Source organism: Ictidomys tridecemlineatus, chromosome 2 (genome assembly GCF_052094955.1).
Source record: "Ictidomys tridecemlineatus isolate mIctTri1 chromosome 2, mIctTri1.hap1, whole genome shotgun sequence".
In the NCBI taxonomy this organism is placed as follows: Eukaryota; Metazoa; Chordata; class Mammalia; order Rodentia; family Sciuridae; genus Ictidomys; species Ictidomys tridecemlineatus.
This window is the reverse complement of record NC_135478.1, coordinates 58,284,174-58,306,541: the sequence shown is the minus strand read 5'-3', so window position 1 is coordinate 58,306,541 and position 22,368 is coordinate 58,284,174. Positions and strand designations below refer to the sequence as shown.

General features: G+C 33.7%; 1 protein-coding gene across 1 annotated transcript in view; it reads right to left on the bottom strand.

The window, feature by feature from the left end:
- Positions 1-2,186: 2,186 nt before the first annotated feature.
- The window catches only part of LOC101969744 (uncharacterized), a 110,824-nt gene continuing 90,642 nt past the window's right edge, over positions 2,187-22,368 (bottom strand). The window contains exon 3 of the mRNA XM_078038651.1: positions 2,187-9,200. Within this exon, the coding sequence (XP_077894777.1) occupies positions 6,037-9,200 (3,164 nt within the window). The 3' untranslated portion in view covers positions 2,187-6,036. The remainder of the gene's footprint in view (positions 9,201-22,368) is intronic.

The following is a 22,368-nucleotide window of genomic DNA, read 5'->3' as shown; positions in this document are numbered from 1 at the left end:
ATACATGTGGACATACTCAATTTGGAAGATCAGATCCAAGAGAAACTTAAAGACACTACCTTAACATGAGATACAATTTAATTTAGTGATAATATGGAATCAAGAAAAAAAAGGTGAAATTGATAGGCATACAAGAGAAGAAAATGCACTTACAAATCAGGGAAACATCAACACCTGAAGCCAACTAGCTGGTAACTGTCAAGGTAGATTTTCAGAGCCCTAACTGGGAAATGCCAGCCACATCATCTTCTGGATGGCCATGACTTTAAAATCTTCCCAGTAAGGATACTTAAAAGTTAGAACTCAGAAAACTCTATTCTAAAAATCTGTGTAATCTAGTGATCCCCTCAAGTACACTTCACAGCATTATTAAAATGTTTCATCAAGGAAGTGCAAAGGTCATGGCAGGCACACGGACTGTGAAAATCTTTCATGTTTTCTTTTCTCTAATTTATTTTTTTTCTTGGAAACTATGGTTTTTAAAATTTTTTTAAATAAGATGTTCATTAACTAAATAGAATGGGATACTTTTTAAACCAATAATGATAAAGATGTTTTTTGCTTTTTCTTCACTGCTGGGAAAATGCCTCTAATAAATCAAGGCAATATAATGCAGATGTTCCTTCAAACTAAACATCTTATTATGGTTTCTGGAAGTTATACTAACTCTCTCTGAAATCACACACTCATCATATTTAGAATACATCTTTTTTGATTCTTTATTTGTTCTAATTAGTTACACATGGTAGAAGAATCTTTTTCAATTCATTGTACACAAATAGAGCACAAATTTTCATTTCTTTGTTACATGATGTAGAGTCAAACCACATATGCAGTCATACATATACCTAGGGTAATGATGATCATCTCATTCCACCATCGTTGCTAACTCCGTACCCCTCCCCATTTCTCCCTCCCCTTTACCCAAAGTTCTCTCATTCTCACCAGTCCACCCTCAATACAGACCAGCATCCACTTATCACAGAGAACATTTGAGATTTGGTTTAATGGGATTGGCTTCTTTAATGCTTGGCTTCTTACATGTAAATTATTTTTTAAAGTTTCCTGTGCAGGATGACAAGGGGTAGAGATTAACAAAAAAAGGTAGAACCATATCCTTTGGAGAGAAGCATAGCTGTGACAATTATGTAGCTGAAAATAATAATCAAGAACCACAACCATTATTTCTGTTTCAAAGATTCTCAATACTTTTTTGCATTACTTTTATTTCTCAATCAATTTAAATTTAATTAATATTCCTGAGGGTTTTGTTGACCAAAGGATTAACACATGGAGAAAATATAGGATAAATTTTAGTGATTTTACTTTTCAAACAAGACTCATACATAGTCTAGTGGATTATTTCAATAAGAATTTTGTTTTTGTGTGGTAGCATGTGTTTCTGTGCCTGTAAGACCTGAAAGTAACAACAACAATAATAATCCAGACCTATTAGAATTAAATTGTATAGAAGCTTTGTGAGCTCATGCCATGCCATGTATCTTATACTCTAAAAACATAATAAGCATTACAAATTATAAGTAGAATAAAAGATATCTAAATATAAAAAAATCCAGCAAAACAAATTATGCAGGAGTTTCAATTATTCTATGCATATCTATCTCTTGTGTTACAGCCATTATTTTACATGTTATTGGTTAGAGTTCCTTCCCTTGTGCCTGTCTAAGACCAAACAGGTAGTATCATATTGGGCTCTCTTTCTAAAGTTAATCCAGTCAATCTTCTGAGTTTGTTCTTATAGACTTCATGAAGAATTGGACACTTTATTCAGTATTTTTGGTTACCAGACATTCCAATTGCCAAAATGAGCTAGTGCACTACAGAGTACATGGATACCAGTGAAAGCATCAGTGACCCTCCTTTCCACAGAATAGGAATTGGTGACTCCTAGTTTCTGGGGTACTCATAATCCCTCTTATTAGGAGGATGTGTGACTCTCCAGACATGCAGTGGCCTCTATATCCTTCATTTTTCCATAATGACAAGCAGTAGAAATGCATAACAATCTGACTTATACAAATTGTATTCCCCAAATAAGTGAGTTTAAGTTTTCTAGAATAATTGGTGGAGATGTTATGTCACTATTTAGTATGTTTTACGGTTATATAGAATCTTTGGTAAAATGGAATGCCAAGACAGTAACATGATTCAATACATGACACGGATTAGCAAGCTAACATTCACTTTTATTTAGTAACAAATTCCACAATAACATAATTATACTAAAAATTTATACATACCAGGGTATGATGGCAGATGCCTATTACTGCAGTGATCAAGGAGGCTCAGGAAAGATAGTCGAGGTTTCAAGAGCAGCCTCAGCAACTTACCAAGGCCCTAAGGAAATGTGCCTCAAAAAAAAATTGAAGACTGGGAACATCTCTTAATGGCTAAGCTACCCTGAGTTCTGTCCACATTACAAAAAAAGAAAAAAAGTTAACATTATAAAATCTCAAAAAAATACACAGATTAAAAATTATTGGGATAGGTCTTCCTCTGATTTAATAGAGCATAAAAAATAGGTTTACTCAAATTTCCAGAAATGAAGACACTTAATCATCTTTAATTTATGATTAATTTTTTCTCAATCAGAAATGAAGTATCCACAGTACAGTATGGAAACTATGAGGATTTAATTATTTCTACCACATTAGCTAATGCTATATAAATTTTAAACAAAACTTAAATGCAATTTCCCACTTTCTATACTTAAATGCCTTCTCATAAAAATTCTTAAGTCAATCAAAATATAAGGACTTGATAAGACTTTACTTTTAATACTTTTCAAGGTTTTGTATTTGTGGTAAATATTTTGGTGTTATCTATATATAGGCATATATTTTGGGAAAAATGTCTTTGATATTTAATACAGAATGAGATTTTAGATGAAGAAAGTTTCAATTTGAATATAGGCTTATTTTTTAAATGTTTTTTAGAGTTTCTATGCACTATGAATTCCCTTGTGTTTGGCAAAGTTTTGGAAATGGAGAAAAATTTGTTTCATTCTTTCCACTTTTACCAACTCTCACCAGTATGAATTCTCAGGGGCTGAGTAAGATGTGAACAACTGCTGGAGATTTTTCTCTTTATTATTTTTATTTATTTTTAATTAGTAAAGGTAAAATTTCTCTGCTGATTCTTCTGATATGGTATACAGTTGAATCATCCAAAATGTATTTGAACAATATTCTCATTTATAGAGTTTATCTCCCCTACAAATTCTCTGATATTTAATAAGCGATCTTTGAACTTTTGCTACATGTGTAGTGCTTCTCTGTAGTATGAAATTTCAGGAGTTTGATGTTGGAACAACTTCTAAAACCTTTGCCATGTTCTTTAAATTTGTAGGGCTTTTCTCCAGTATGAATTCTCCAGAGATTAATAAAAACTGATTTATTTTTTTGCATTTCACTCCTTATGACACATATATAGCACAATTTTTGTATCTCTATACAAAGTATGTTCTCACCAATTTATGCCAATATACATGTTCTTTTAACTGGCATTACAATTCTTAATACACATATATACCAAAATTTTTCATATCTCCATTTGTATAAAAGGTATGTTGACATCCAATTCAAGTCTTCATACATGTACTTTGTATAATGATGACAATTACATTCCACCATCCTTGCTAATCCCTTCCACCCCTCTTCCCTATCTAGAATTAATCTAATCCTCCCATGCTCTCCCTCACTACTGCACTATGAGCCACCCATTCAGCATTTGCTTTTTCTGGGGGGTGGGGCTGGCTAACTTCACTAACATTATCTTCTCCAATGCCATCCATTTACCTGAAAATGCTATGATTTTTTTAATGCTGAGTAATATTCCATTGTGTATCAATGCTACATCTTTTTATCCATTCATCCACTGAAGGATATCTAGGTTGGCTCCATAGTTTAGCTACTGTGAATTGTGCTGCTATAAACATTGAAGTGGCTGTGTCCCTTTAGTATGCTATTTTTAAGTCCTTTGGGTATAGTCCAAGAAGAGGAATAGCTAGATCAAATGGTGGTTCCATTCCCACATCTCCAAGGAATCTCCATAGGGCTTTCCAAATTGGCTGCACCAATTTGCAGTCCCACCAGCAGTGTATGAGTGTACCTTTTTCTCTAAATTCTCACCAACACTTGTTGTTGTTTGTTTTCATGATAGGTGCAATTCTAACTGGAGTGAGATGATATCTTAGAATAGTTTTGATTTGCATTTCTCTGATTGCTAGAAATGATGAGCATATTTTCATAGATTTGTTGATTGATTGTATATCCTCTTCTGAGAAGTGTCTGTTCAGGTCCTTGGCCAACTTATTGATGGGCTTTTTTTCTTGTTTTTGTTTTGGTGCTTAGCTTCTTGAATTCTTTATTATATCCTAGAGATTAGTGCTCTATCTGATGTGTGAGGGGTAAAAATTTGTTCCCAGAATGTAGGCTCTCTGTTCACCTCAGATTGTTTCTTTTGCTGAGAAAAACCTTTTTAGTTTGAATCCATCCTATTCATTGATTCTTGGTTTTCATTCTTGTGCTATAGGAGTCTCATTAAGGAAGTTGGGGTCTAATCCCACGTGATGAAGATTAGGATCTACTTTTTATTCTATTAGATGCAGAGTCTCTGGTTTAATTCCTAGGTCCTTGGTCCATTTTGAGTTAAGTTCTGTGCATAGTGAGAGACAGGGGTTCAGTTTCATTTTGTTGCATATGGATTTCCAGTTTTCCCAGCACCATTTGTTAAAGATACTATCTTTTCTACAGTGCATTTTTTGGCATCTTTGTCTAACATAAGATAATTTTAATTTTGTGAGTTAGTCTCTATGTCCTCTATTCTGTACCATTGCTCTACCAGCCCGTTTTGGAGCCAGTACTATGCAATTTGTTACTATTGCTTGGTAGTATAATTTAAGGTCTGGTATAGCAATACCACCTGCTTCACTCTTCTTGCTTAGGATTGCTTTAGCTATTCTGGGTCTCTTATTTTTCCAGATGAATTTCAGGATTGCATTTTCTATTTCTATGAGGAATGCCATTGAGATTTTGATCAGAATTTTATTGAACCTGTATAGTGCTTTTGGTAGAATGGTCATTTTGATAATATTAATTCTGCCTATCCATGAGCAAGGTAGATCTTTCCATGTAAGGTTTTCTTCTATTTCTCTCTTTAGGGTTCTGTAGTTTCCATTGTATAGATCTTTCACCTCTTTTGTTGATTCCCAAGTATCTTATTTTATTTGAGGCTATTGTCAATGGGGTAGTTTTCCTCATGTCCTTCTCAGAGGATTTGTTTCTGATATACAGGAATGCCTTTGATTTATGGGTGTTGATTTTATATCCTGCTATTTTCCTGAATTCATTTACTAGTTCTAGAAGTTTTCTGGTGGAGATCTTTGGGTCTTCAAGGAATAAAATCATATCATCAGCAAATAGTGCTAGTTTAAGTTCTTCTTGTCCTTTAGTTATTCCTTTAATTTCTTTCATCTAATTGCTCTGGTCAGTGTTTCAAGAACTATGTTGAATAGAAGTGGTGAGAGAGGGAATCCCTGTCTTGTTCCAGATTTTAGAGGGAATGCCTTCAATTTTTCTACATTTAGAATGATGTTGGCCTGAGGCTTAGCGTAGATAGCCTTTACAAATGTGTTTGAACCTAAAGGGATGTTGTATTTTGTCAAATGATTTTTTTCCTGCATCTATAGAGATGATAATATGATTCTTATCTTTAAATCTATTGATGTGATGAATTACATTTATTGATTCCCATATGTTGAACTAACCTTGCATCCCTGGAATGAATCCCACTCGATCATAGTGCACAATCTTTTTGATATGTTTTTGTATTCGATTTGACAGAATTTTATTGAGGATTTTTGCATCTATTTTCATTAGAGATATTGAAAGACTGATCTTTTGTTAATAGTTCATCCACATTGTTTTCATTCATAGATCTTCTGTCCAGTATAAACTCTCCTATGGTCAGTAAGCAAGAACCTTTCATTTAAAATGTTGTCATTTCAAACAATTTTTAAACGTATTTAGTCTCTCTAGTGTGAATTCTCTGGTGTTGAACAAGGCCTGATTTTTGATTAAAAGCTTTGTCACATTCTTTACATATGTAGGGCTTCTCTCCAGTATGAATCCTCCGGTGTTTGATAAAGCTTGAACGATGCCTAAAGGATTTATCACATTCTTTACATTTGTAGGGATTATGTCCAGTATGAATTCTGTGGTGTTCCACAAGCACAGACCTTTCACTGAAAGATTTGTCACATTCTTTACATTTGTACGGCTTCTCTCCAGTATGAATTCTCTGGTGTCGAACAAGGTTTGATTTCTGATTAAATGTTTTGCCACATTGTTCACATTTGTAGGGTGTCTCTCCAGTATGCATTCTCTGGTGTTTGATAATGCTTGAGTGATGCCTAAAAGATTTGCCACATTCTCTACATTTGTAGGGTTTTTCTCCAGTATGAATTCTACGATGTTTGATAATGCTTGAATGATGCCTAAAAGCTTTGCCACATTCTTTACATTTGTAGGGCTTCTCTCCAGTGTGGATTCTCTGGTGATTAGTAAATGCTGAAATATGCTTAAAAGCTTTGCCACATTCTTTACATTTGTAGGGCTTTTCTGCAGTATGAATGCTGTGGTGTCTAGTAAGTGCTGATCTTCGGGCAAAAGCCATGCCACATTCTTTACATTTGTAGGGCTTATCTCCAGTGTGGATTCTCTGGTGATTAGTAAATGCTGAATTTTGCTTAAAAGCTTTGCCACATTCTTTACATTTGTAGGGCTTCTCTCCAGTATGAATTTTCTGGTGTTGGAAGATGCATGAATATTGCCTAAAAGCCTTGCCACAGTCTTTACATTTGTAGGGATTTTCTCCAGTATGAATTCTACGGTGATCATTAAGTAGTGATCTTTGACTAAAAGCTTTGGCACATTCTTCACATTTGTATGGTTTCTCGCCATTATGAATTCTCTGGTGTTGGACCAGATTTGATTTCTGACTAAAACATTTGCCACATTGTTCACATTTGTAGGGCTTCTTTCCACTATGACTTCTCAGGTGTTTGATAATGCTGGAATGACGCCTAAAAGCTTTGCCACATTCTTTACATTTGTAGGGATTCTCTCCAGTATGAATTCTATGGTGTTCAATAAGCACTGATCTATAATTAAAACCTTTGCCACATTCTTTACATTTATATGGTTTCTCTCCAGTATGGATTATCTGGTGTTGAACAAGATTATATTTTTGATTAAATGATTTGCCACATTGTTCACATTTGTAGGGCTTCTCCCCAGTATGAATTCTCAGGTGTTTGAAAATGCTTGAATAGTGCCTGAAAGTTTTGCCACATTCTTTACATGTGTAGGGCTTCTCTCCAGTATGAACTCTCAGGTGATATGTAAGTATTGATCTCTGAATAAAACATTTGCCACATTCTTTACATCTGTAGGGCTTCTCTCCAGTATGAACTTTCTGGTGTTTATTAAGATCTGATTTTCGATTAAAACCTTTGCTACATTCTTTACATTTGTAGGGCTTCTTTTCAGTATGAATTTTCTGGTGTTTAGTAAGGTCTGATTTTCGATTAAAAGCATTGTTACATTCTTTACATTTGTAGGGCTTCCCTCCAGTATGTTTTCTGTGATGTTCAGTTAGCAGTAATCTTTCATTAAAAACTTTGCCAATTTCTTTACATTTGTATGGTTTCTCTCCAGTATGAATTTTCTGGTGTTGAATAACAAGAGATCTTCGATTAAAAGCTTTGCCACATACTTCACATTTGTAAGTCTTCTCTCCAGAATGATTCCTTTGGTTTGGAGTAAGGGTTGAATTTTGTTGTAAGGCTTTGGAAGTTTCTTTACATTTCTCAGAGCTCTCATTAACATCAATTTTCTGGCATACAACAACTGAGCTTTGATTAAAAGCTTGGCCACATTCTTTACATTTGCAGAATTTGTCACTGTTATGACATCTCAAGGATTGAGAAACGGTTGAGAAATTGTTAAACTTGAGACTTGCTTTACAATTACAGGGCTTCTCTTGGGCATGGATGCTCTGATGCTTGACAGGTAGCGATTTCTGATTAAAAGTTTTGTCATATTCTTTAAACATGCAGGGTTTATCACTGCTGTAGTATATGTGGTATTTACTAAGGGTTGAGCAATCAGATACTTTGATACAACTTTTAAAGTTTTGGGGTTCTTTCCCAGTACAAATTTTCTTATATTGAATGAGGACTGCAAGTGGATTAAGAGCTGTTTCATATGTCTCATATTTGTAAGATTTGTCTTGCTTATGAATATTTGGATCACTAACAAGTTTTAAGCACTGAAGAGAAAAACTACCATGCTTTTTATCTTTGCAAAACATCTTTGGAAAATGAGTATACAGATGTTTTCTGGCATTGTTACCAATGATAAACTTTCTATGAGGCTCTTCATATTCATAATTTTTATCAGCAATATACATATGCTGGTAATAACCTGGGGTAGAGACCTGGCTAAAGATGTTACTTGTTTCAATATATATGTAGAAAGTTTTCCAGAAATCTGTATCTGAATTTTCATTAAACAATAGTGGGTAAGTAGGGACAATGCCACAAGTGTTAAAATTGTGTGCTTCAGCACATGAAGGAATTATCTGTTTATTGTCTACTAATGGACACTTTGTAAAGAAACTCTCAAAATAATCACATTTAGAAGATAGTCCTTTAGTTTTAAATTTCTTGTCTAGAAAAATGTTCCAAAGGAAGTTTAACTCAAAGCTACATTTGAAATTGGTCAAGTTAAAAATTGAAGCATGGACTAGATGTCTTCTCAGATTTTCCATATTTTCTTTCAGAGAAAATATATGCTTCCAAAATTGCTGTGGATTTATTCTTAAGGACATAAAGAGTTCTTGAAAAGTAACAAGCATAAATTGCAGTATTTTCTGAGATATTAATTGTTCTTGATATCTGTTACCAGTAAAATTTTCATTATGAACAGTCACTGATAATTGGTTTTGTCCCTTATAATATGATTTTTGAACTTCACTCTCATTTATAGTTTCCCATAATTTTCTTGGTGGTAAATAGTCAAGGTTGCAATTCCCATATCTTCCCTTTATTACTTTTTGTAATAAATATGTTATGCCCTGATCTGGTGAAAATTCTTCAGTAAGATGAGAAGTCATGGCTGAAATAAATATAAATAAAATTGGTATTACTTCATAGACTGAGGTGAATATATTTTGCAAATGTACCATATGAAATTATAGCACTGTTGGGACATCTGCAAGAGAACAGTTTAATAAATACAATGCCATCATTACTCTAGAAATACATAAACTAAGTAAAAGTGTACAGACAAAATTACATTGTGAGAACTACCAAAACCATACTAGAGTACATGTTCTTGCTCACATCCCACATGGGTGTTTCTGTTGGAGGGATGGGTGAGCTGAGCTGAGAAATAAAACCTATGAAAGTAAAACCATGATATACACACAAAAGAGAAGAAATGTTTTACAAAGTTGCTTCAATGATGGGTTAAGCCAATCATAAGGGGGTGGCACCCAACAAAGATAGAGCCACCACTTGCTGTATTTATAGCAGTATAGATCAAGGGGAATCCATGGGTATAAGATTTCAGTGTGGGAGGATTCTTGTCTCTGTACTTTCTTCTTCACACAATAATAGGATATGGGTGAGGGTAGGCAGTTTGTTTCGCTCTTAATGGGTCATGCCCATCACTGATGCTGTTCTGAACTGTAACGGAGCTATGTAGGAAGCCACATAAGCCACACATTCTCAAAACAGCAGGATTTCTGCTGGGATTTTCAGACACAAGACTTTCCTACCTAATGGCTTCAATGTTGTTTTAGTTCCCACACAGCTCACAGGTGGTTTTCTGCATATCCCCCTTATTTATTTTTTAAATGTAAATGATGGGCAGTTATTTAAGGATCCTGGATCCTTGTTCTGAGGGCCCAACAACTTATTATCATGATACAAAAAAGAACTAGTAGCAAACATATGATTCCAATAATACATGATGCATAATATGTTGAAACATATTTCAAGGTTTAAAGCATAAGGAGATTTAATACAGTCTCACAGGCCATAGGATAAAACCTATTTGCAATTCTAGCCTACAAAGTCAGGCAGAGGGCCATTTACATAATGTAGAAAATCTCAGGCTGCAATTAAACACCAGAGATCTTTTAAAATACCAACTCCACTGGAAGCTAGAACATTACCAATAAAACTGCCATGAGTCATGGCATCCTTACAAGGATGTCCTCTGCCAATTCTTGGAGACCAATCCAAAAATATAATCACTATTTCTAGAAACTTTATGTTGTACTGGCATGACATTTGCACATTTCATTCATTTAGGAAAGGTACAAAATTCTATTGCAGAACAATTGGAGCAGTAAGGTATTGGTAAATGTTCCATGGAAATGACTGGCTTGTTATGATAACGTACTATTTTAATAACTGTCCTGACATATAATCTTAAGTCCCATGGGCCAGCATGATTGGCTGGTCTAGGTCCCCCATATACTCTTTCCCTCAAAAGATAGTTTTAAACAGCCAGCATGTTTATCATGGAACCCGCATATAGGTAACTGCTCATTGTAGCCAATATAATGAAATCCAGTTACATGGATGGGTGTAATGTGAATATCTGTAAAACATCCCATCATATCAGTATCATTAGTAAATATTGGGATGGATTCTCCAGTCCACACCACCATGTGTACTACAGGTGGACATGGAAAATAGGTCCAATGAGTTTCTACATGGATTCCACATCCTTTGACAGTTCAATAGAGTTATCATGACCACAAACATTGTGGTTGGAGATTTAATATCTCCTTTTTGTTGAACCATTTGCTCAGTCTTTTGGATAAGATTCTTCAGTTGCTTACACACTGGCAGTTTGAGTGTTTGCATGGCAGGGCCATCCATGCTCATCCTTTTCCTCCATATTACCTTCCTATTCCTGCTGGGGTGAGGATTGACATCTCTGGTTTAAATTTTAGTCATTTGAATGTTGGCTCTAGGTCCATGTTTGATGGCACGTTTCAGTACCCAAATAGGACAAAATGAACCTTCTGGGAAAACACAAACATGATCTCCACCCCTTATTATCACTGAATCTGGTCCTCTGCACTACCCTGTTTGTAAATCTTTCCACCAAACTAGGACCAACAGACCTGTTACAGTGGAAGACTTGTCTCAGCAGCACTATGGCCTTCAGAATCACAATTTTAAAAATTTAGAACCAAAAAAAAATCATGATTAAGGTTATTTAGTGGGGTCTTATCCCCCCCCTTTTTGTGTAATTGTAGCTTAAGAAATAAGTGAGTCCACTCTACAATGGCTTGATCTTGAGGATTATAAGGAATGCCTGTTTTATAATTAACATGAAATTGGTGACAAAACTTGAAAGAAGAACTAGTTGAAGCTAAAGCATTATCAGTTTTAGTCTGTGAATGACAGTGTAATACTGCAAAAGCCCATAGGCAATGAAAAATAATATGTTGAATTTATCTTTGCAGAGGCAAAGATAAATTAAGAACAAGTATTCACAATAATATGAACATAATAATTTTTGCCAAACTGAAGCATGTGTTACATACATTTGACATAGCTGATTTGGCAATAAAGAATGGGGATTATCCCCTGTTGGTGAAGCCAGAATATGTATAACACATTATGAATACTGGCAAACAACTTGATAAGCTTCTTCCCTACAGATTTTTTTTAATGTAAAGTAGAAGCATTCTGTTGATGTAAAATGTGTGAGGCTTCTACAAAATCAAATAAAGATATTTGTTGACAAGCAGCAATAAGCTTTTCAATATTATCATTAACTGATGCCAAAGGATCTGGAAGCTTCTATAGAATGTGCTCTGATATGGCCAATGAAGATTTTTGATGCATTTGAATTGTCTTTTGTAAAGTATGAAACAAATGAAATGATGCTTTTGGTGGTATATCTACAATACTAGCTGTTTCAAAATGTTTAGGAACTCCCACAATATATACACTATCACTATAAAACACTAACTGGCTCATTAGTAAAATGAAGTAAAGCATATGAGGGTTTGAAGTTCTGCTCACTGTTGAGTAGTTTATGTTGTCTGTTTTATCTCAGTATGAGCACTGCTACAGAAATCTGCTTTTCCTGAACTTGAGCAATCAGTAAAAACTGCCATTGCTGTGGCTACTGATTGAACACATACAATTTCTTCAAAAAATAAATGAAGTTACAAGACCAAACTGAACAACATTATCATGAGAATGATGACTTCCTACTTGACTAGGAAAATAAGCAAAAGCTATTTTAAAAACGTTGGAAGATTGCCAGAGCCAACTATGCTATTGGATAGAAAAGGAGGTTACAATAATAGAAGGCTCTGATCCAACCAAATTTAAGACTCATGTTCCACTTTAATGAGTAATTGAAAATCACAAAACCATGTAATGCAGTCAAGGACTTTGAGGAGAGTGAGATAGCCAGATCTGGCTAAAATCCAATTTTTTTCCCCTGTCTTAGTAGGTAATTACCTTCGTTCCCTTCTTGCACATACACTTATCTGAGTATTAGTTTGTAAATCATAATTTAATTGTTGCTCCAAATCACAAATGATCCTGCCCAGTCAATAATTCTAAAGTGATATATACTCCATGCATTCTGTTTATCTCTGCCTGCTCAGAACAAAATTCCATCCAATTAGATTTACACAACAAATATTCACATCTTAAAAGGAAATCTTTCACCAGGGTAACCCAATCAGTAGAGGACAGGGCCTCAGTACAAACTGATTCTACCAAGCTTTGAATAAAAGGTGAGTTTAGGCCATGCATGAAGCAAGCGGATTTTAACCCTTTTAATGTTTAAAAAGAACAGAAATATGAATTCTTATATTTTGGTTTGGATTACGTGGATCTAACTGCCCCAAAATAGGGTATAATTTGAATCCCATTAAATTTCCCCCACTGCTTTGGTGGCTCTAAGGCCCTGTTGAAACAAGAAAAATTTTACACCATACCACACCCCACCCCCAGACTTCATTGCCTAATGGCTTCAACAATGTTTTAGTTCTAGCACAGTCCATGGATGGCTTCCCAAAAATGGTAAACAAGATGAGTCCATTACTAAGGAGTGTAATATAATTTCCCTCTCTAGGGAGGGATACTGTGTTACTTGTCAAACATAGTCTTTCCTTCTTTGTAATATAGCACTGTACAATTAGGAAAAAATCTACCTACTCTTCTCTCAGTGAAAAAAGAGAAATGTAAAATAAATGCAAACATATATGACTTTCTTGGGGACTCTCTAAAAACTGGTTTCTATCTTTCATGATAAGGGTCCTGGAGAAAATAGATATTTAGATGACAAAATATATTCAACAGAGGTCTATGGACTCTTTAAAACTATATATGGACAATATTTTTAATTGGAAAAATACATGTCTTGAGAAAATTCACAATAAAAACAAGTTTGAGAGACAATTAAAAACATGGCATAGCCTATATCTGTATTACACAGATGACACCCAACACATGAGGATCAAGGTAAATGACTTGCTTTGGATTTTTTAAATTTTTGTTATTTACTGATGTATTTCATTGACAAATTAAAATTTATGTATTGCTAGTTATATCATGGTATTTTTGAGTATATATATATATATATATATATATATATATATATATATATACAGTGAATGAAAACCTGTATTATTTCTTATAATAATCATTTTGTGCTTAGAAAACACTTGTTCATTCTATTAGCATTTATCAGGAATACAGCACAATACATTGGCTACTCTCATGTGGTCCAACACAACTCTCAACCTTCTTATGCCCATTAAAATAAAATACTGTAGATGTAGAACAACACTACACCAAACACAGTGCCTGGGAACATCAATTTACTCATCTGAGTTGGTTCCAAACTCAGATGCTCCTGCAACTGAATTTTCTTGATCTGCTTTATTTCACAATAAATGACAAGATTTTTTTACAACTAATAAGAACAATTTCATATTTTTCTCAATCAATCATCAGTGGGCACATAGGGTGAGTTCATAACTTTACTATTGTAAATGATGCTTGCAATAAACAGTGGAGATATCGCTTGAACATGTTGATTAAATCTCCTGTGGACACATAATTAAAATTTGCATTTCGAGTTTACATAAACGTCTACTTTTAACTTTTATTATATATGGTTTTTGAGATTAAGCCCAAGGATATTGTACCACTAAGTTATGAAACAAGCCCTTTTAAACTTGTTAGTCACTAAATTGTTGTAACTTGTCCCAAACTTGAAACACTTGTATGGCTTCTAAATAAGCTGGGATTGACAGTATGCATCACTCTTGTCTATTTTTTAATAACATTCAAACTATTTACCAAAATGACTATAAAATCCATCATTGGCTGATTTTCAAATGGACAAACCAATTAAAAGTAATACACCACACACACACACACACACACACATAAATGAAAACGAGGCTTAACCAATGTAACAAACTAAAGCAGCAGGAATTAAACATTAGAAAACTGAGTTATGAATTATCTGAAGTATAGAAAATAAAAATTTAAAATAAGTTTAGTGAGCTAAGCCAGAATACAAAAAATTGATTAAAAATCAGAGAAAAATTATTGATACAAGCAGAAATTTTATATTTGAAAAATATAAAATTTTATACTTGAAGAATTTTATATTTTAAGATCAAGGGTTAATGTGCACAGCTATAATCCCAGCAACTTGGGAGACTGAGCCAGGAGCTTCATAAGTTTAAGGTAAGCCCCAAGTTCATGAATCATGTCAAAAAAAAAGTTTTTTTTTTTAATAAACATGAGGTATAAACCCAAAATCAAAACCTAAGAAGTCCAATTATCTCCAACTGGCAGTGGGGCGGGGGTGGGGGGAGACATGAAAAGACTCAAAGCAGGTTTTCATCAAAGATTAAAAATTCACAAAGAGCTGGGCAGGGTGGTACATGCCTATGCAAAACCAATGATTTGGCAGATTGATGCAGGAAAATCACAAGTTCAAAGCCAGCCTCAGCAACTGATCAAGAAAAACTAAGTGAGAACCTGAATAAACAATTAAAAAAAAAAAAAGGTTTGGATATATTGCTCAGTGGTTAAGTACCCAGGGTTCAATCTCTAGTACCTCCATCAAATTCAAAAAGACAAATACTTGAGGTCACAAAAAAAAGATGTAAAGCCTATATAATTATTATGCAATTCCTTAGGAAGATTTACAATACAGAATGGATTTCTGGATATATGTTCTTGGTTGGCATTTTTTTTCTTTTACCCTTTTGACAATATTTGATCTGTAAATAGTGAAGAAAAATAAACACTTTTAACATATATAAATGCCTCCAAAGAGCATCACCACTAGATATGTCCTCTAAAACTACTAAAATAATCCATTATAATGAAAAATAAATCTGTACAGCAACACAAATTACATGAAATTTTAAAGTTCCTTTGGGGAAAAAAACATCACTTTCAAAGACAAAACACTTAATCTGGCAATACAATTTGAAAGACAAAAGCATAAAAATCAATATAAACTTGTTAATGTATATGCAATATTAAAATAACTGTAAAATTATCAAAATTGTGAAGGTATATATGAACAAAACAAAATTTTATAATAGATCAAATTTAATTTATTACTAGTTCAAAATACAGTGTAAATTTAATGAAATTTTTTAAAAATTATTTTTTAGTATTAACAGACCTTTATTTTATTCATTTATTTATATGCAGTGCTGAGAATTGAACCCAGTGCCTCACACCATGTGAGGCAAGCACTCTACCATTGAGCCACAACCCCAGCCCCATAATGTAATCTTTATAAAATCTCATGTGAGTTACAAAATAAACAGCCATACAATATGCAAAGGGATATGGGAAAGAAATCAAAGCATGTCAGTCTGAAAATCAATGAACCACAAATTAACTGATTAAGAAAAGTAGAACAATCAATTATAAGAAATGTAGAAAACTCTGTCAGGTGTAATAAGTTCTTCACTTTTAGAAAATTGTTTGATTGTACCTGCAGTATTATAAAACACAAATCAAATCACAAAGCTTGACTAATAGAATTTAATCTAAAAAATACTATTGTATGTAGTATATACAATGCTTTAAGGGTAAAAACACAAATAAAATGCAAAAAAATGAGAATACTGCATACAACATTAACCAAAAGAAAAGAGGAATAACAAAATTATAACATGCAAAACATAGTTTGAAATACAGGTTACATGGGATAAAACAGATTTTTAATATAGAAAACTGTGACAGGTAAACTAGAAAATTATATGAAGATGAAAGTAGCTAGGTGCTATGGCACACACCTGTAAACCCAGCAGCTAAGGAAGCTGACACAGGATTGAAAGTTCAAACTAGTCTTGCCAACTGAGAAAAGCCCCAAGCAAGTTAGGGAAATTATGTCTCAAAATAAAATATAAAAAGGACCAGAGATGTGGAGCAGTGGTTCAGCACCCTTGGCCTCAATCCCCATTACCAAACTACATTAATTAAACTTAAAAATGGAAACTTTCCCCCCCTACATTACTACAATAACAATATGAACACTTGTAACTCACATCATACTTCCCTAATATAGAAAGCAAACATTGAAAAAATTGGACAACAAAATAGCAAATAACATTGTAGTACAAAATAACATTGTAGCTTCTTGTAACGTCAAACAAAATGGGAATCACCAAATAGAAAAAAAAGAAAGACTCAGAAAAACTATTTTAAACAAATTACATTTACAAAAGTAATGTTTTCAATAGCAAATGAAATATTATACTGGATAGAATAACTCCGGTTATAAAAAGTTTAAAATATGAAAATATTAACATTTCCTATATATTATGGAATAAAATTAAAATCAAAATTGAAAGTGAGTCTGGGATTGTAGCTCAGTGGTAGAGTACCCACCTTGCACCTGTGAGGCACTGGATTCAATCCTCAGCACCACATAGAAATAAAGATATTATGTCCAACTACAACTAAAAACTATTTTTTTAAAAAGTGAAAGTGATGTCAGAAAATGGATAAATATTTTGCAATAAGTTGATTTGGTCTCTTTCATGAATTGAAGGGCAAAATTAAAAGATTTCTACTCCTCAAAGTTATCTGGGAGTTCATGCAATATCTATTAAACTCCAAATGTTATTTTTCCCAAAAAGATAAAAAAGATATTCTACAAATTGTTATGAATAACTCAAAAATATTCAAAACACAAACAAATCTGAACAATGCTCTTTTTTGACTTACAAAGCTACAATATTCAATAGTTAATACTGACAACAAGTTAGACCACTAGGCATATAGAATTCTAAGTAAGTATGGTAGTAAACCCAAAAGTTTACGGCAAATTAAGACATTTGCAATTGTTAAAATATTATTCAAAAGAGACATCATGTCAAAGCAAACCAAATATTCCTTGAAATGAGTAAATAAGAATATTTAGAATATATAAACTACAGAATATTTTTCAAGTCCAAAAAGGTAGAAAATTTTGTAAAATCTATAATAAGGAAAAATATAAAGCAGATTTTGTTAAAAGAAATAAGTCACTAGAAGCTACTGAAGTGGGTCTGGGGTTGTGGCTCAGTAAAAGATTGTTCACCAAGCATGCGTGAGGCACAGGGTCCAATATTCAGCACCATATAAAAATAAAATAAAGATACTGTGTCCACTTAAAACTAAAAATAAATAATTTTTAAAAAGAAATACTGAACTGTTCTACTAATATAAATAAGATAGCTAAACTTAAAAAAAATTTCTTAACAAAATGGTGAATGGTGTTTGAGATGAGGCAATATAAATAAACCTTGTTTTCATGAGATTTCATTTTTTTTGAGATGTAAAATTTCTAAAGACATTATATAACAATTTGAACTAAGTATATTTGAGATGTTGGAAACAGCAAGTTTTATTTGTGGTTTTGATCACAATTAAAATTTCAAACACTATACAAAAGATAAAACATTTTCTTTTCTGTACAAAAAAAATGTCATTTTTTCCTAAAAAGCAAGAATTGAAACCTATGTTATTAAGGATAGCCTTTAATTTGCAATCCTCCTGCATCAGAATTCCTAGTAGATGGAATTACATGAATGTTTATTATCTATATATTTATGAATTTGTTCTAATGTGTAGTGTAGCATAAAGCATTTCAAAGGTAGCTTTCAAAATTTTGCAGTTTTGTTCCAATTTTTTTTTTTTTGCACATTGGTGCAACCACTCCAGAAAGTAGTATAGATATTCTGAAAAAAAAAAAAAACAACTTGGAATGGAATTTAACCTGGTTATATCACTATGTGGTATATATACAAAGGAGTTAAAAATCAGCTATCACATTGACACAGAAACACCAATATTTATAGCAACACAATTCAAAATAGCTAAGAGCTAAGCTACAGAGCCAACCTAGATGTCCAATGAAAGAAGAATAGCTGAAGAAACTGTAATATATATATAAATAATGAAATATAACTTGACCAGAAAGAAGAATAACTTTGTGACATTTGCTTGTAAGTGGATGCATCTGGAGACCATCATCTAAATTAAAGAGCCAATTAAAAAAATAAAGATTGAATGTTCTCTGATATGTGAATGCTAACCCATAACAAGGGAGGGTGGGGAGGGGAAAAATAGAAGTTTATTGGATTAGACAAAGAATGAAGAAAGGAAGACAGAGGGCTGGGGATACAGCTAAGTTGGTAGAGTGCTTTTCTTGCATACACAAGGCCCTGTGTTCAATCCCCAACCCGAATGCGCCCGTGCTCGCACAAAAGTAGGATAGAAATAAAGGAGAATGAATCTGATTACATTCCTATGTACATATATGGATACAACATGGTGAATTTCAACATTGTGTACATCCACAAGATTGGTTTCCCAATTAGAATAAGATGTATTCCATGCTTGTATAAAGGATCAAATAGTTTTTACTTTTATGCATAACTAAAAATAACAAATAAAAAGAATTATTGTGGGGGAGGTTTCCAAGATGGCAGAATAGAGAGGTTGCCTTCCTGGCTGCTCTGTGGTGGGAAAACAAAAAAGCAGACACACAGCTTTTCCAAGATAGGTTAAAAAAAAGTGAGGAGTGACTTAGAGAGTCAGGGGGTTGGATATTTTAAAAAATTAAAAAAAAAAATCCCAGGCAACATAGCTGCTGCCACAGCTGGGCTAGAAATACCAGCCAGAGTTGTTCCCCCATGAGCACAATGGAGCGATAAGGGAATTAAAGAAGCCTGTATAGGTTCTTGGGAGACCCAAAGCATATCTGGAAACAGCATTTAGATATCAACAACATTGTCCAACAAACCTGAAAGATGTAGTATCCAATATCCTGCTGAGGAAGAGTAGCTACTATCCTTCCAAGAAGCATGCAGAGGACATCATAAGGAAACATTCTGCAGCCACAGCAAAGAGGCTAGCAGCAGATAGAACCAATGCCTAGTAAATCCAACTTTGGCCTGAAATACAGGCCCAATAAATACATGCACACTGAATGACATATAGTGTTCTTACATGACCAGGAGAAAATCAAACATGGAGAGAGGTAGTCTCTTAACAGACTATTGGTCATGTTCAGCCTCCAGACACCTCTCTCTCCAATCTGGCTCCTTACAATAATAGTGAGAGAGATGCTTTTGGTAAGGAATTTGGAACAACAAGAGGGAAGAAATTGGAGACTGAATCCAAGACCAGGAACTATAGGGTCTGCATGTGAGGTATGGGACTAACAGTTGGCTCCCCACCACAAAAAGGGAATCCAAGTGAAATCCTTGGGGTATAGTCTTTCAGCCTGGACCAGTAAGTCTTGGACCCTGGAAATATGCTGATTTAAAATCTCCAAATCAATAGGGTTCAGTGAAGAGTCAACCTAAACACTGCTTCCAGGAATTCTGCCAATTATATTACCTCTTTCACTCCAGCAATCCAGAGGTTGGAGCATTATGCTCAAGACAACCCTCCAGATCACTTCAAAAGGCAGAGATTCTGAAAGAAAAATAATAATGAATAAAAAAACAGTAGAAATCCTCAAAGTGAAGAAATCAATAAATCAAATAAAAACTCAATAGAAGAATCAGCAAAAGACTAGACCACTTGGAAGACAAAAACTCAGGCAATGAGACAAAATACATAATCTTGAAAATGAAGCTAACTATGCAGAGAAGATATTAAGAAACCATGACCAGAACATCCAAAACATATGGGATGACATAAAAAGCGGAAGTTTTGAGATTTATTGAAATAAATGAAAGAGAAGAGATATAAACCAAAAGAATGCACAATTTTTTCAATAAAATAATATCAGAAAATTTCCCAACCCTAAAGAATGAAATGGAAAATCATATAGAAGAGGTTTACAGGACACTAAATGCATATAATTAGAATAGGCCCACACCAAGACATTATAATGAAAATTACTTACAGAATAAGGATAGAATTTTAAGGGCTGGGAGAAAAAATATCAGATTACATATGGAGTGGAGGGAAATTGGGATCTCAGCTGACTTCAAGCCAGACATTCAAAGATAGGAGGTCCTAGGATATTAGTACCACATTCTTAGGGAAAAAAAATGGATTTCAATGAAGAATACTATATCCAGAAAAATTAAGCTTCAGATGATAAAATAAAAAACTTCCATGATAAACAAAAGTTTTTAAAAAATTCACAACTCAAAAGCCTGCACTACACAACATTCTCAACAAAATATTCCATGAAGACAAAATGAAAAACAAAGCAAAAATCAGCAATGGGAGGAATTATGCTACAGGAGTAATCAATCAAAGGAGAAATTATTTCAACTTAAAAAACAGAAATAAACCCAAGTGGCTGAGAATACATATCATATCTAAATCATAAACTTGAATGTAAGTGGACTAAAGTCATCAATTAAAAGACATATGGCAGAATGGATTAAAAATGAAGATCAAAGGATATGCTGTCTCCAAGAGATTCCCCTCATAAGCAAACACATCCACAGAATAAAGACAAAGGGATGAAAAAGAATATATCACTCACATGGATTTCCTACACAGGCAGGAGTTTCTGTCTTCATAACAGATAAAGTTAACTTCAAGCCAAAATTAATCAGCAGAGACTAACAAATACATCTCATACTGTATAAACGAATAATACATCAACAAGACATAACACTTGTTAATATTTATGGAGCATCTACACACACCAGACAAACCCTTCTCAATTTCAAGAATCAAATAGATCATAGCATAATAATACTAGGTAATTTTAGCAGACCTCTCTCACCAGAGGATATATCCTCCAAAGAATAATACAAAAAACTAAAAAGTACAATCAACAATTTAGATTTAAAAGAAATATATTGAGTATTTCATTCATTAACAAGTGATTACACTTTCTTCTTAGCAGCACATGGTTGCATCTCTAAAATAGACTGTGTAGATTCTTTTTTTTAATTTTTAGATTATCCATTTTATTTATAACTGGTGCTTAACATTTTAAGCCAGTGCCTCACACATGCTAAGCAAACAATCTACCACTGAACAACAACCCCAACACCAAATAGAAGATATATTAGGCCACAAAAGAATTCTACGAAAATTTTTAAAAAATAGAGAATATACCATGCATTCTAACAGATCATAATGGAAAAACAATTAGAAATCAATGATAAAGTAAAACAAACAAACAAACAACAACAACAATAACAAAAAAAACCCCAGAAGCTAATCTAACATTGAACAACCAATGCATAGCAGAAGAAATCAAGGGCAAAAAACAAGTTGATGACGATGTGGGGGAAAAGGCACACTCATGCATTGCTGGTGGGACTGCAAATTGATGCAGCCAATATGGAATGCAGTATGGAGACTCCTTGGAAAACTGGGAATAGAACCAACATTTGACCAAGGTTTCCCACTCCTTGGTCTATAACCAAAGGACTTAAAAACAGCATACTACAGGGACACATCCATATCAATGTTTATAGCAGCAAGATTCACAATAGCTAAAGTGTGGAAATAACCTAGATGCCTCTCGGTTGATGAATGGATAAAGAAAATGTAGTATATGTACCCAATAAAATATTACTCAGCAATAAGAGAGAATAAAATCACAGCATTTGCAGGTAAATGAATGGAGTTGAAGAATATAATGCTAAGTGAAGTTAGCCAATCCTAAAAAACAAATGCCAAATGTTTGCTCTAATTTAAGGATGCTAATTCATAATGTTGTGGTGGAGGAGAAGATTAGATGAAGTCTAGATAGGGTTAAGAGGAGGGAAGGAAAGGGAGGG